The sequence below is a fragment of the Phyllopteryx taeniolatus genome, chromosome 9 (genome assembly GCF_024500385.1).
Source record: "Phyllopteryx taeniolatus isolate TA_2022b chromosome 9, UOR_Ptae_1.2, whole genome shotgun sequence".
Lineage (NCBI taxonomy): Eukaryota > Metazoa > Chordata > Actinopteri > Syngnathiformes > Syngnathidae > Phyllopteryx > Phyllopteryx taeniolatus.
In genome coordinates, this window is record NC_084510.1 from 26,741,000 (window position 1) to 26,757,430 (window position 16,431).

Genomic DNA, 16,431 nt, shown 5'->3' on the forward strand with positions numbered 1-16,431 from the left:
TCATGTCATTTCTGGACAGTTGGGTAAGAAAGTGGAGCACGCCTTCTCTCCAAACGAAAAGATAAGATAGAGGACATCACGTCTTGCGCGCCATTTCCTTACCCGGACGTCCGAGCTGTTCATAAGAAAGACGTTAAAGCCACAAAGAGCATTTTGTGTAACCTGGGCTTGAAAGCGTAACCCTTTTTTGGAACCCTAATTTGAAACTCTAATCCAACCTTGAAACCCCAAATTGAAACCCTAACTCTTTACCGAAACCCTTCGCCTGGCCTGAAATCCTAACTTGAAACCCCAAACCTGCCTGAACCCAGGTTCAAATCTTTCATTTGAAACCCTAATCCTGTTTTAAAATCCTAATTTGAAACCCGAACTCTGTCCAGGACCCTAATTGAATGCCGAGATCCTTGTTTGAAACGCTAACCCTATCTTGAAACCATAGTTAACAATTATTGACTAGGGTCTGGGCCAATGGAAATAGCTAGAATCATTTTTCAGGGGCTAATGTTCACTGAGCTGCAAAAAGTGTCAAAGTCCAGTGGAGAAAATGACACTTTGCTTTTTTTGGGAGGAATCTTGCTGCCGAGACATTGAATGGGGACCTTGAACGTTGCGCGTGTCTTATCATCCCCCCCCTGCCAGTCGGTGGTTTATCTCCCGCCAGAACACAAACGGTCTCCAGACCTCCTCGAAGCGCCGATTCTCACCGCCGCCATGTCGCCTCTTGGATATCAAAAGCCAAAAGACGCGACTCGGTGACAGGCGTGTGAGCGACGCGCCGACGATAGAGAAGCGGCCCACGCGGCGCCTCGGTGTGCACGTGAAAAAAACAACAACATAAAGACGCCTCTTCGTGACAATAGATCAGAGGGTGAGGGTATTTTAGATGTGTTATTGCAAGTTGTCAGGGTTTAGTTCCTGCATAAAGGTGTCAGCTGGCGGGTTTGTGCGATGACACGTACTTATTTGCCTGAAGCTTATCGAGTGGCCTTTTAAAAATCCAACGCCTAAGTAAGCTTTTCGCACCCATGTGAACGCTATTCTCCCGATATCAATCTTCCGCTAAGATGCCGCTGACATTTTCAAACGGGTAAGCGCTCGTCATGCAACTAAAGCGCACTCTCACGGAGCTTATATACACACACTTCGAGCCGTACGCTGCATCACGTCCGGCAAATGGGATACGCAAGAATGGCGGCGATGACACGAGACATGCTAATGCGGCGGTTTGCAAAGCTTTCGCACCGCGCACCACCTCAAAACGTACTTAGCTCTCCAAGTACCGCCATAATGACCCAAATGAAAATCTAGTAGCGTAGTTGGGCCCAAGAGGTTTTATTGAATTCTCAGACATGGCCATTTATTTGTAAGATAGCATTGGCACTGTAAACAAGCTAAGCACAGCTGCTCCATTGGTAGCATGACTTGCTTGGAATGGATTGTTACTATCACACACAATCTATAGATCTGTGTAAATATAGTGAGACTGAGCCTGCGTTTGTGTTGATGTGCAAACACCCGAATTCGGACTCCCAAAATGGAACTCTAAATGCAAATTGCTTTTTCAGGTGTTTTGTTCTGAGAATGAAAACAAAAGTTGATGCTGTGACTTCAAATGAGCACACAAAACCTGATCTCTTTTGGACTTGAAACATTTTTCCTTAACATCTGCTTTCATACATTAACATAAAAGATTCAGGATTTATAAACTGTCTGTTAATACTTTTACTATCGAACACGTTAGCCACGTTAGGATGCTATTCAGCCAATCTCGGGCACTAATATGAACGAAGGAGTTCATACATGGCTTCACTGTACTGATACAAAAAAAATGTTTAGACCACTGTAACATTAGGCACACTTAAAGACATTTATTTGAGCGATTCTTTCGCATACCACTAGAGGGAGCCTGCGCACGTCACCACCGACACAGCTCTCTGTGAGGTGCTTTGATTAAAATGGCTCAGACGGACGGGCGGTGGCCACCGCTGTGATTTATTCCGATTTTCTTTTTTCACAGGGAATTAAAATACGTCCTGGCTAAGTCGGAACCACATTGACAACACCGATAAAAGATCTGGCGCGTGTTCTTCCCAGGTATTAAATCTCCTTTTAGGCCTATGAACAAGTTGAGGTGAGAAATTTGCAGCGTTGCAGAAGAGTTTCTTCTTGGACACTTTCTTGGCAGCCGCCTTCCACGCAGTCCTTGGTGCTCTCTTTGCGCTCATGTGAGTGTGCCAGAGGGTACATTAATACAACAATCCCAAACAAAGTCTTGCTGGACAGCAAATGCTCAGGATCCCAAAGAAAAACAATTCTTCTTAACACAGCCAACACAAGATGATCGCTCAGGAAAATCCGAAAACGGGGGCTTTGCTCACTTTGATTGCAAGCGAGTGAAAATGCTCACATTTGGCCCCATAGTCCAAATTAGTTGTAAAAGGTGTAGTGGCAACGTTTGGAAGAGCTGCATGAAAGGATTCTTTTCGCCTCTCATCCAAAAGTCTTCCTCTTCATCCACTTGTCTTCACCGCCGCTCGTCAGCAGTTAAAGGGCACCCGGAGTGAATCACCTGTGAAAAATGAGATACCCGCGGAACCTTGTCACTTCCCGTGCGCTCTCAATGAATCTCGGCCGCTTGCCGAGCGAGCCTTCAGCCCGTTCGCCGCGGCGAAACGAGGGCCTGAGCGATTTTTTTCCTTGGCAGCGTCAGCCACGAGCCGCGGTGCTGACAAAGTGCTTACAATACGACTTCCAGTGGAATAGTCAACGCGTGTGAGTCTTTGAAAGTGTACAAAAATGCACTGCTGACGATGCGATATTTATATTGGATTTCAATGGTGGGTGTTTTTGCTTCAATTTATTTTCACATAGCCGCATGAATTTGTTTTTAAGAATAATCACGCTTCCATTCAATTCTGAATCCTCAGCATTGATAGTGAAAAAATCCTTATCTTTTATAATGGTTGCAAATTTTTGGTTTTCAAAATATATATCTGATATATATAAATATATATATATATATATATATATATATCATCATCTGTGATGAGGAAAAGCATACAAATAGCATGCAATTATAGTCATAATCCAGTGATGTAAGGTGTTCAAAATGGAATGTTGGCCATAATATACCTTTTACAACACAATGGAATTTTCTTGGAATGTTGACTTTTTGGACATAAAAAAAGCGTCTCGCTAGTTGGGACGTATTATTCCCTTTTGCTGCGATTTGACTTTGTCCGTAATCACCGCCTGAGTGTGCCACCATGAGCTGGCTTTTTGAAAACAGACGATATTATATTATCATTTGTAATGTGCTGTTTTGGCATTTTTGTCTCGTTAAAAGCCACATGTTTAAAAAAACCATATTTTAATACGTTCCAATGTATTCAAACCCTCCATGTGGGAGGAGGACATTTTGTTTCTCAAAAAATATAGATATTTTTTGGAATAAGCTTTCGTTGTATCGCAGATTTTCGTCTTGCAATGAAGTGTTTATTGTATTGGATTTTCTAGCCCACCGCTACAGATGAAGTTTGTGCATATAGCAGAATTTTCTCAAGCTAAAAGCACCGAACCCGAGCCAGGAGTTGCGCATCGCTTCGGAAGAACCGCGCACAGGGTTTTCACAGAAAACCCGACGACATAAGAATGCGTTGCTGCGCTCGCCATGGTCTTTTTGAATGCAAGCAAATCTATGAAGTCGGACGATTCCTTTTCAAAACGAAAGTCCCTTTTCATTGCTAATAGCGCCATTACCATTTCCGACCGTTCGCTTTAGCCCGTGAGGCTCTCCCGCGCACACTGTGCATGTTTTTGAGACTTACGTGTGACTTCTACTATAAATGTAGTCATCGATGTTGCCAGTCGTAGTGAGCGGACACATCGAGGTAATGTTAAAAGGGTCCATTTGGCACGAAGAGAGACTACAGCAATGTCGGACCCACTTTTACAGCTTGAATGATTTCCTATGTTGTCGATCCATGTAACACAGGCAATTTGGCACTATGGCAACTTCGACATGATCAATAAAGGCATTTAACAAAAGAAAAAATACACTTGAAAAGTTGCAATGGAGTTGAAAGGAAAGTCTCTTCCTAAGACAAAGCGAGTAAGTGCTGCTTGTAATCGTGTAATCTGAATCATAAAGAAAAAAAGTACATTTGGTGACGTTCTTTTTCGTCCGAGTCGAAGCAAGGCGGAAGAAAGCCACCGAGTTTCATCCATCCATCGTTTGTCTGGAGCAGTTGTTAGCGGCAAACCGGAGCCTGCCCCGGTTGACTTTGGACAAGAGAACCGGGATGCGCCCTGGCCCGGTTGTCAGCCAATCGCAGGGCACACAACCCGTCACACGAACCTGAACGCTTAAGGATAATTTCGTCTTCAATGTTTTTGGAATGCGGGAGGGAGAAAACCGAGCAAGCACGCGGAGAACATGCGAACTCGGCACAGGTGGACCTGAGCTAAGATACACACCTCGAGGTTGAGGACCGTGAGGAACTTACGAATCGCTCGGTCGAGCCAGTGTACATACTGTACATACTGTATATAGTGTTAGCATGCTCGTACAGGGGTTCCTTGACATACATCCCCGAGAAGGCAATTCGAAACATTATTACGTTTCAGGTTTTTCTCGATTTGAGGCAGGGCTCAATAGCATGGATTTACTGTGTATGTTTTTTGCCAGGCTTGGGACTGTCCATACATACCGAGCAAAGCCCACGCATTCAGCAAAAGCGTGAATGTCTTTGGCGGAGAATGACAAGGCCGACAGGTGAGAAGCGAACACGTGGGATGTGACCATCAACCTTGAGAGTACCACAGCTCTGTCTCCATTCGAAACACGTCATCGCCTGTTATCCGCTGACACAAGGTTACATTTGGAAAAAAGAAGTCCTGAAAAGCCAGCACAAATCCCTTTGCCTTGTTTTTTCCTCCCTGCACGACCTCACCGCCGCTTTCTTCCTTTTCATCTTGCAGGAACTCACGGTGAAGCCTGCAGACCCAAGCAGCCCCGAGGGCTCTGACAAATAGGCGGACAGCGAAGATTAAAACGAGCGATTGCGGCGGACACCTTCGAGATTCTCGAGATTGGACGAGGGAGTTGAAGGAGGTCATCTTCCAACTTTTGCTCTTACCGATGCCGTGAGCGCAGGATCTCCATAGACACGTCTATTTGGACGACGGAGTGAGGAAGGGCACGTGAGGAGCGCAGGATTGCAGCCGTATTGGACATTAAGTGACTGTCTGAGTGAGAGGAGACATGAGAGGAAGGCTTTCCTGTGCCAGCTGCTTGGAGAGCAATTAACCCTGTGGCCAGCGCAAGTGACTACCTGGCTTCCATTTTCTCGATTGCGGCGGTTCGCTCGTCCGAGCTGCGGTCATGTTTCACCCACCGCCTTGCAGACCGGACGGGACCGGCTGGCAGCGACGCGGCTCGGTTCTACTCCTGCTGCTGCTGCTGCTGCTCGACAGCTCCCTCAAGGAGGCAGCGCAGGCCGCCAAACCCAAAGGCCCGGGTCACACCCACCTGAACTCCATCCGTATCGACGGGGATATCTCCTTAGGCGGGCTCTTCCCGGTCCACGCCAGGGGCCACGAGGGCAAGCCGTGCGGTGAGCTGAAGAAGGAGAAGGGCATTCATCGGCTGGAGGCCATGCTCTTCGCCTTGGACCGCATCAACAACGATAACAACCTGCTGCCGAACATCACGCTAGGCGCCCGGATCCTGGACACTTGCTCCCGGGACACGCACGCCTTGGAGCAGTCGCTTACCTTCGTGCAGGCGCTGATCGAGAAGGATGGGACGGACGTCAAGTGTCTGGGTGGCGGGGCGCCCATCATCACCAAACCAGAGAGGGTAGTGGGCGTCATCGGAGCGTCGTCCAGCTCTGTTTCCATCATGGTGGCAAACATACTGAGACTTTTCAAGGTAGGGACGCATGCTAGCGTTTTGTGTTGTGTTGGTATGGCCGGGCAGACTCCAAAGGCTGTGAATGCAGTTGGAGGATATTTGGCATGCAGCTTTGGTATGACCTAAAGATATACGGATTCACTTTTGATCACGATCTGGATCTGATAGCAAAGACGTACACGACTCACAAAACGTGAAGGACATTCGTCTTTCGGGTGAAATTTCCCGATGACCCTAATATGGATCTCGGATCTCATAGCTAGGACTTCACTGAGCATGTGCGAGCAAATTAGGTGTGACCCAAAGATAGACACTTTTGAGCTTATATCAAAAGATATACAGTCTACAGTTGTGACTTGAATTTCGTGTGCTCCTTTGGTATGACCGCAACGGGCAATGGACAGATGGCCTTTAAAGTCACGATCGCAACTTTATTCGGAACTCAGAATTTGGACGCAAATTGAATTGAACAAAGACAGACCGTCCCTCAAAGGTTGTGACTAGATTCTGATGAACATATTTGTGTAGTTGAACGCCGACCCCCCAAAATATATTCTTTTCCATAAATTTGCGCTTGCTACAGAGAAAAGCAAGAAAGCAGAGCAAGAAAATGCGCGCCGTGTTCGATATGTGCCGCGACGCAGTGGACACATTTTTCACTTTAGGTGGCGAGATTGAGAGGGGGATCTTTGCCCACAAGGAGTCGGTTGCTAAGAGGTTGGCGAGAGGTTTTGCCCGTCACAGAAGCGAAGCGATGAATAGGTTCTGTTTCCGAATGCCAAGAACACTGTCGTTGTGGTGAAACATGGAGGAGACAGCTCCTCTCTTCCGGGGCTGCTTTGCCGCATCCCGCACAGGATGCAGGAAATCTCAGGACGAAGCGTGCTGTGGCCGTCTCAGGCTCCAATGAAATCTTAGGACTATCAAGGCATTCTGTGCTTCCCAGTGCCAGAATGATTGGTCATGTCTAGGTTTTGGAAAAGGGCTGCATTATTACAGCTTTTCGATATTTATTGCTTCAGATTTCTCAGTACTGCACGTAGGCGTATCGAATGCCCCCACGCAAAAGATTTGCCGCTGCTTGGCACTTTCCTAAAAAGGAGACAAACTATTGATACGGCACTTTGCTGAAATAAAACATTTTTATTGAATATATTATTTCCTTTTCTGTTTTGAAAGGTTTCACTTCATACGCTATACGTGTTCCAGTATATATCTTTTCAATTTGTTCCCTTACTATAACCAGTGTGATCTTCAAATCAATCGATGTACGTAGCCGTACTTACGATCAATCACGGGCAGCCTAGCTCGACTTTTTACGGGCGAGAAATGGAATCTTTTGCGAAAGTGATGACTGAGAATTCAAGTCGCTTTTGTGTCAGCGCGTTTGTTGTCTCTTCGAAAAATGATCAACCTTGACGTCGCAGTTAAATCGAAGAGGGGCTTTCCCACAATCCAAGATCTCAGCAGGCCGTTTATCGCAAACTCCTCGACACATCACCGCTAACCGCACTTCCCGTTGTCGGGACGTCGATTCTGCTTTTCTGACCCGGTTTTTCCTCGATGCAATTCCAGCAACCGTCGATGCCACTCTATCTTGATTTAGCCTTCGTTTGTGACGAATGAGCTGCCGATTTCATCGTTGCGTGTCAGCGGGCGGTTTCACGAGCGTCGTGAGGAGCAGAGCACGGTGCATACGTGGAACGAGACATGATGAGTAGTGGGGCAAATGACTACTGTCAGGCCTGCGTAAGCATGCAAACACAAACCAGATGAGCAAATTTGACAGAATTTAGTCAAGAAAAAGTGCACAGAAGCGACGTGACGCAATGTCCATGTGCAAACCAAATAATAACCATGAGATAACCGAGGGAGGTGGATGGAAAGCCACAAGAGAAAGACACTCAAGCGAACAAAAACCACTCAAAACCTACACAAGGCTGAGGAAAGAAAGGGCAAAATAAAAAGCCCAGGAGTACTGACAAGAACGGATAACGAGGAGTAAAACAAACGCCGTGGGCACAACTAGGAAATGTGTTGTTGCCGCATCAAGTTACGGAAAGGGCTCATTTATGGAATAGACCCCCAAATTAGTTTTGCTCTTACGTCCATTTCATACTCTGTAGTTTTTTTGCTTTGAATCAGCATTTCGACTGAAGTACAACGGGCGAACGGCAAATTTGTTTGGCGACTCACCAAACTGCAATCACACTATGGACTGTTTGGCCTATTTGCGCTCATGGAACACACGCGCGCACACACACGCACACGTATTTCCCAAAAGTCAACTCAGACTTTGGTCAAACCAATCATCACTTTTTAATCCCCCACCAAACTCTCGCTGGGGGAAATCATAGCGAGTACGCTGATTGCTCAATAAAATAGGCTGAGCGATCATTAGGTGCCGCCCTGGAATACACAAGCCGGGGACTTTTGTACCACCACAACACGTTCGGCACGCACCAATCCGCTGGCGAGTTTCATCTGGATGATGATGATGATGATGATGACATGTGTGAAAACTGCATTCGATTATCTTTCAAAAGGACGCAGGGATAGCTACGTAAATAACATGACATCATAACGTTGTGATGCCTGCGTACGCCGACGCCGAAGAGGACACAATTGAAGGCATCCATTGTTCTCTCTTCTTTGAGTTTCTTTTTTTCCCCCCCAAACTTTTCCAGAAAAGGTGCCTGTTGCCTTTGTCACGCTGTTCAAATTGACGTATTCCAGTAAATATGGTTTGATTTGACAAAAAAAAAACTTTCATGACATCACATTTTACAAGAAACAAATGAACTTCATTTGACCAAAATAAAGATGTAGGCAGGCGATAAGGAGAATGAAGTCACAATACAAGGGGGGGAAACAGAAATCAATTGGAATCCATTTGATTTTCATGAGATTTAAATCATACTTTTATGAGTAATTTTACGAGATTTCCTGTTTTGGTTTTGCATACGATTGACATCATATTGCAAGAAATAACAAAACAAAGTTGTACATTTACGAGTCGATTGCTGGGAGAATAAAGTTGCAGTTTCGCCCAAAATAATGTAATATTACAGGAAAAATACTGTTATTTTACTCAGAAATCACTTCGTATTCCAAGTAGGGAAAATTATATTTCACAAAAATAAAGTTGTAATATTCCAAGAAATCGTTTTGGATTTGACTAAAACGAGTTGTCATATACGAACAAATCAATCTTACTTTTATGCATGAAGTTAAAATATGAGGTGAATAAAGTCCCAATTTGACAATAAAAAAAGTCAGCGCATTGCAAGAAAAAAAATTGCAATACAGAAGCAAAAGATTGTCATTTTTTCAGAATAAAAAGAAGTGATGATATGACAAGAAAAACTCTAATTGTACGAGAAAATTACTTCATGTTACAGGCATGAAAGTATGATATTCAAAGAAAAATGTTTGGATCTTTTTCCAAAAATATTACAGGGAAAAAGTACAGAATTCTCCACAAATCCAAAATCAAATGAATGAATGAATGTCGTCTCGTCTCTTCTCAGAACTGTGCCTTTTTTTTGGGGGGGAATGTTGTGTCCATTTCATGACGCCGCCAGCATGGCAGTGACCGATCAAATTGTCGACCCTTTCCACAAAAGCACGTCACAGCATGTTATTCAGACGCTCGTACTGGAAAAAGAAGCAGTACATGTGGGACGACAGGCTTGTTCTTTGTTTTACAAACCACAGCATCACCATCCACGTCCTGCTTTTCAAGCGCCTTCTCTTCCTTTTTGTGTGTGTGTGTGCGTCAGAACACGACGGTCAGTACGCGTTCGTACAGGTAACGAGCATCCTCGCCCACTCGTGAAAGCTCGGCACGCATTCCCTCCTCGGGAATGCGCGTCAGCGGCGTCCTTGCGTATTTAATTGGCATTTCTCTGATCTCGCCCGTCTCCTTCTGCTCGACTTTTGTGTGTTGCCACATTCCGAGATGACGTCGCTGCACTCGGACGGAAGGTGGGGAGGAATGCGGTGGGTTTATTTCCGCAGGTTTATGTACTTGCTGCTTCTCAGGAGCTCACAACGTGCTGCGCATCCAAGAAAACTCACGTTAGCCCTGCGTACCTCTCGCCTTTGACATGATCGTGTGTCCGACCGACAGTAGAGAAAGTGGCAGATGTTCACCGAGAAACTCGGTGTGTGGGTTGTTTCCATGTCAATTAGCGGAACTGTGACTTTATAACGCATGAAAATCAGAATGCCGCACTTACGGACACATTTTCAGAAATAGGCGGTTATACAAACACACACACATATATATATACACATTTGTGGTTTGGCATCTGCAGAATTGACCCATTTTCCCCCCAATATCTCCCCCCCAATTTGGTTTTCTTTTTTTTTTTTCAACCCTCACAACACTTATTCGCAGTCCCCACTTATTCAAGAATGATTTGGGTTGAATTATTATTCTTTTTTTATTTTCTATTCAATTATATTGGGCGTTAATTATACATGGTCAGGCCCGGTCCCTATCCCACTGTACTTGGTTGTTTAATTTCATATTTAATGAATGGGCAGGCATTACAGAAACCCAACTATTTGTTAGACAAGAAATGAAAAAGTATATTTTGCATAATATGTCCCCTTTAAGACCTGTGGAAGAGCGACCTGGTGGTCTTTTGCCTGTTTACGTACGCACCGCTTATCAGACGCTAAATGTGTTAGCTACCGCTAATCTGCGCGTCCCGCATAAATCAATGCAGCTCTGCTTACCTGCGATCGATATGATAGCAGGGCCGTTGTACACGTGGGGAATGCGAGCGCCTCTGCGTGTTAGTGTTCCAGACTTGAAAGTGGCCCTGGATCTTCAGCCAGCCGAGCTGATCGAGCCACGGGTCGAAAAAAAAATCATGGTGTGAGGGATCTCATTTTGAAAATTAGCCCCACTCTTACATAGCAGTGCAGGAGGGCTCTCTCGCAGAAATCTGAAGATCTACTCGGTTGTTGAACGTCACACTTGATGGGCGGGCGGGCAGGCGGGCACTTTAGAGACCCAACTGTTTGCATTCAAGCCATTCAAAAGTCCATTTTTTGTTTTCTGTTTGAAATCTACCAAGCAGTACGGTGGGACACAGAACTGTCATCAACGTGCGAGATGGATGCGGAGTTATTTCCGCCGGTCCGCCATTATGGCCATCGCCATTTGCACTCCACTTTCCAATCATTCAACATCCACTCTAACTGAGAGAGAGAGAGAGAGAGAGAGAGAGAGAGAGAGAGAATGTGGATGTGATGTAAAGCAGGTTTGTCACCCGTATGGATTAAACAGTAAAGCGTTAATGGAGAGTGCTATGGACTCATTTAGGTGGTAGGGTCACAAGTTACGGTGTTCCATGGAGAGAGAGAAAGAGTGTGTGAGAGAGAGAGAGAGAGAGAGACACACACACACACACACACACACACACACACACACACACACATACACGTGCGTGCATATATGAGCTGCTGCTTCTGCCGGACCTCAAGATGGCTCCGGAAGGAATTCAACTCATCGAATTCCGGCGCCATTTGCCGCATGAGCTCGAATGCAAAGACAAAAAGAAGCTCGGGGACTTCAATGTTTGCTTTCAGTGGCGAGGTAGCGATGCTCAAGGGCACACTGACGAGACTCGCAGGGCGCAGTCCATGTGCCGGACGGCCACTAACCCCCCCCCCCCCCGCCAGCAGTTTGGCAGCTTCAAGGCAGCAGTGTCAGCATCGAAGCCTCGGAGGTCGACGGTCCAGTTTTTGAGCCGCTGCATGCCCCGCCCCATATAGTACCGGGCCAATGGCGAGTCTGGCTTTTGTTACTTTGGCTAAGCATCGCTACTAAAATGGCTTCTACTTGTGAACCCAAAGTGGGGGAGCGCCCATAAAGACGGAAGAAGACTTTTCACATGCACAGTGACCCTCTGCTATCCGTGAATAATTAATACAGCCCCACAGAGCTTTGTAATTACATGTAGATGCCACAAGATGCCAGCATCGCACTTAAAATGCAGAGGATCCTAAAGCGGCAACTCCATGCTTTCTAGCATGTCCACACTTGTGAACCCATGTTACATAACGACTGTATTCAACCGTTAAATTATTCAACACCTTCACATGTGGCTCATTATGAGTGTTCGCTGTCGTACTAGTCTTAATAAGACGCTCGCAAACAAATATGGGAACTAACAATCGGAGACATGCTTTCAGGTACATTCCTGGACGGCCGACAAAACAGCAAATTATACGAAAAGCGCTATCAATTAATGAAAACAACATTCCACCAGATGCTGAGAAAGTTTTTTTTTTTTTTATGCTTTGGCCTTGGTACAAAAACAGCAAAATAACAAAGCTCTTCCATGAATATCGGATGATAGATTGAAAAGAAACTGGAGTACATTTGTGAATATGTGCGGGTTCACTCTCGTCGTACAATTTGTCCGCCTATCTCGGCGGCCCTGAAACAGCAGCCAAGGCACGCGGAGGCCTGAGCGAGGAAAAAGCAATGGAGAGGAAGACGCGTCGAGGAAGAGCATTGATCGCGCAAGAGCACACGAGCGCTGCGCATCCTTTCTCCTCTCACGCCGGAGACGAGCGACGCTGACCCGCGGAGCTTTTGTTCATGTCGACCAGCTCCGCGTTTTGTCCCGCGTCGATAGCCTCTGATGCGTGAAGGGAGTCGTTCCCTTTTGGCCGTCACAAGCGGCGGTGAGCGCCATCCGCTCTGTCGCGACCTCACCCATGTCAACGGTGCAGCACTTTTGCTTCGGTAAATAACACTTTGGGTTGAAGGGGAAACAACTGCAGCAACAAAAGAAGAGGAATTCGGGCTACGAGGATACAACTGTAATTTTACAAAAACAAGTCCTAATATTGCAAGAAAACTTCAAGGAAACAAAAGTCATAATGTATCAATGAATGAATCCATTTGATGAGGAGTCTAAATACTACGAGAAAAAAGTTGAGCAGTTGATTTTTGAAAGGGGACAAAGCAGTTTCATAAAAGCCATGAAGTCCGCATGGTTAAAAAAGCCCGAATCGGCCAGAAGGCCGGTGTTCATCTGTCGTCCCCTGGCCGTGATGTCAGAAAGCAGTCAAATAAACGCATCTACAAGACAATAGCATACAGGATACATCATCAAACGATACTATTAAGAGAGAATCAAACCATCATTGTTTTGATCCTAACAAAAACACAACATAGCATACTTGTCTTTTAGTGTTGGGTTCTTTTGCGAAGGCCTCGTATGTTGTAAGCAGTTGAAGCTCCTTCCACTCACCAGCGCTCCTCACCGGTCAATTTTAGAAGATCAACATTTTTTTTTGGGGGACTGGAAATTAGTCTTAATTTGCGACAATTAAAGTTAGAATTTTGGATGATTTTTTTGGGATGTATCTCACAGAAGAAAAACACATCTTAAACAAAAAAGGAACATTGGGCCATTAAAAGGATCAAATTATAATTCAATGCGAAAATGTAAGAAGCACATTTCTACAACGAAACCCCCCTTTCCATGTATTTTATGCTTCCTTCTTTCCTTTCTGAATGGTGTGAATGGTAAACCAAAGACAGCCAACAACAAGGTTTCATTTTGTGGCGTGCTGCTGAGACGCCCGTACGCAGTTTGTTGATTTGTCCCCACTTTTGCTGCTGATCACGTCACGCGTGGCGGCTCGGGGGGGAGAAGCGCTAAATGCCGGGACAAGGAACAGAAAAAAGGAGAGCAGCTCAAGTGCATCAACGTTTCTCACCTCGAGCGCAGCCATCATCTCACGCCAACTCAAGAGTGAAACGCCGTTGTGGCAGCGTGCACAGTTCGCTTTGAGTGTGACATTATTCAAGTGGAGTCCGACTGTTACAAATAATAACAACTTAAAAAACACACAAACGTTTTGCCTGGGAGCTCTGCTGGGACCGAAAGAAAAGTTCCGCCCGGAACTATGTTGTTTCACATGACTATTTATTGAAGACAGACGCAGTGTTGGGCCACTGATAAACTTTGCCAAAAATGACAGAGGAGCATCTGGAAGTGATTTTTAAGACAGTGCAATGTACGTATAACATGATAAGTATGAGTGAGCTGAATGGTAATTTTTACCTAAAGTTGTAAACGCTAGCGCGCGAAACCAAGTCGCGATTGCTAACTGTTTAGCATTTAGCTGTGTCAAACTCTGTAGACCAATCTTATTCATATACTCAGGAGTGAGAATAAAACGCATGATGCTGATTATTCGGCTAGTCGATCAATAATCAATAGATTCTACAAAGATTCGATAGTGACAGCCCTAAAATAGAGTTTGATGACTTGCGTTTGTTTTGCTGTCGGTGCTTTATTTTATATTTGTATTATCTTCTGATTTTTTTAAAATGTGCTTTATAAATACATTGGATTGGATAATTGTCGTACTTAGTTCACGGATACTGCTGGGTATTTTATTTCTTGATTTTTCTTAATATACACGCGCAGCACAGAGTAGCGGCGCTATTCGAGGAGGGGTGAGAGATGGGGGGCGAAGTCGACAGGGAATTGACGCTCCCCTGAAAGCGATTCAAATTACATGAATTAAAATCACTGAATCCAGGAGGAGTCAAATGATTCAACGCAAACAAGCGACCTTCACATGAGGCTCATCAATAGTAGTAGCTAGCATACTAACCCAAATAACAAACAAATATGCACATCGAATATGCACTTCAAAGTGTTTGACACAAACACTTTGAAGTCATTAAACTCAACGTTTGGCACGCACACACCATAATAAATGTTGGACATTTGGATTTTACAAATGTAATTTCACGGAAGAATTAGCTTGACGACCAAAAACGAATGAACTATGAATTTATCATTGAAATAATGAATTAAAAGAAAGAATCAAACATTTTACAAGCATCATTTTACGAGAATAAAGTCAGAATTGTACAGGAAAGAAAATCCCCCGAACATCACATGTTGGAATTTCAAGAGAAAATCTGAACTTGACTTTGTAGTTGGCGTAGCCTGTTGGCTTCTTTGCATTTGTTTTTCTCGTGCAAATTGTGCAGACCCTGAGAGGCCAAGGAAGGGCTTCTGTTCTCAAGTGCCTTCTCACCAGCTTCTGATGTGATTAAAGTCCAATTCATTGCCAGTGGAAACAACAGCGAGCGGCTGCTATGTAATTAGCCTTGAAAAAAAAAAAGGTTCTAGAATAAATCAAAAGGAATCAATATAAGCTCACGTGTGCATTTTCCCATTCAGGACGTTGGAAAAAAGGGATTGAGTAATGACTATATATATATATATTCATATTCTGCTTGTGTTATTTTGCTGGCGGATGAGCGCGTTGGTGACCCATTTGCGTGGACTAGATATGTTGTGACAACACTCGAGGCCACGAGACGGACACTCACACTGCAAACAAACGGGAGAACATGTGACACTTTTACGTTGGGTTCATCGGGGATTTCGGTCACATGCCGATAGGGTTTGTTTGCCACTTGTCAAATGTTAACAATATTACAAGGGGGGGGGGAAAAAGATGGAATAAAGTCATCATTTTACAAGAAAGAGATCATATTTTAAATGGAGAAAATCATAATTTGACCAGAAAAACAGAAAAATAATCATCATTTGTAAGTCATAGGCATACTTTGATGAGAGATTTTTGATTTTATTTTACGCATTACTTTAGAACAGCCAAACTGTAATTTTATGAGAAATGCAACTATTTTTAATGTAAGAGAATAGAAATAAAACATGAAAAAAGAAAGTTGCAATTCAATGAGGCGATAGCTGGAATTTGACTCGTTGTAATACTACAAATAAAACAAATGTTTATTTGACGAGAATACAACTATAACGAGGGGGAAAAAAGTCCTTTTAAACAATAAAGTTTCAGTTGGACAAGAATCATTTTATTTTTACGAGGAACAAGTTGGCAAGCAGCAGAAGTATGTGACAACTCTGCATTTAAAGAGAATTGTCATAATTTGACAAGAAAATTAAAATTGGTGTTTTGGTGATGATTGCCAAATGGTGCTTTTCCTCAGATTTGGCCATTTTCCCCCAAATAATGATTTTTGACTTTGATGAGCTCCGATTGACTTGAATTCCATGTTTTTAGTAATTCTGCAGACAAATCAGACATCCAGTAGGCGCTTTTTCTTGGCGTACCTGCGAACGTGACAAATGTCCGTCGGTCGCCAATCCAAACGCAGACCTTCTACCATCTGTTGCTGTTCTTCACACGCCAGACGCGAGCCTGTGTGTGTGTGTGTGTGTGTGTGTGTGTGTGTGTGGGAGGGTGTCCATGTATGTTTCCTCCAGTTTGTTGATTTCATTTCTTGTATTTGTTTAGGGATTTGCGTCTAATTCATACGTTGTCATCCGCATGTAACGTAACAGGAGGTACCGCCAAAGCTTGCAAATCGTAGCTTGCAATCGCTCCGTAAGGGAAAAAAAATAAGAATACAAAAATAAAAGAGTCATCAGACACTCTTACATATTGTAGTGAAGTGGAAAATAAAATGAGAATATTGG

At 44.4% G+C, this 16,431-nt stretch overlaps 1 protein-coding gene across 5 annotated transcripts in view; it reads left to right on the forward strand.

Annotated features, from left to right (window-relative positions):
* LOC133483690 (metabotropic glutamate receptor 4-like) overlaps positions 1-16,431 on the forward strand; it is a 157,297-nt gene that overhangs the window by 20,200 nt on the left and 120,666 nt on the right. For 3 of the 5 annotated variants that reach the window (XM_061785226.1, XM_061785220.1, XM_061785222.1), the window contains exons 2-3: positions 4,688-4,873; positions 4,981-5,932. In XM_061785226.1, coding sequence (XP_061641210.1) covers positions 5,384-5,932 — 549 coding nt within the window. In that variant the 5' untranslated portion in view covers positions 4,688-4,873; positions 4,981-5,383. The remainder of the gene's footprint in view (positions 1-4,687; positions 4,874-4,980; positions 5,933-16,431) is intronic. The other 2 variants (XM_061785223.1, XM_061785221.1) reach the window with 2 other exon arrangements.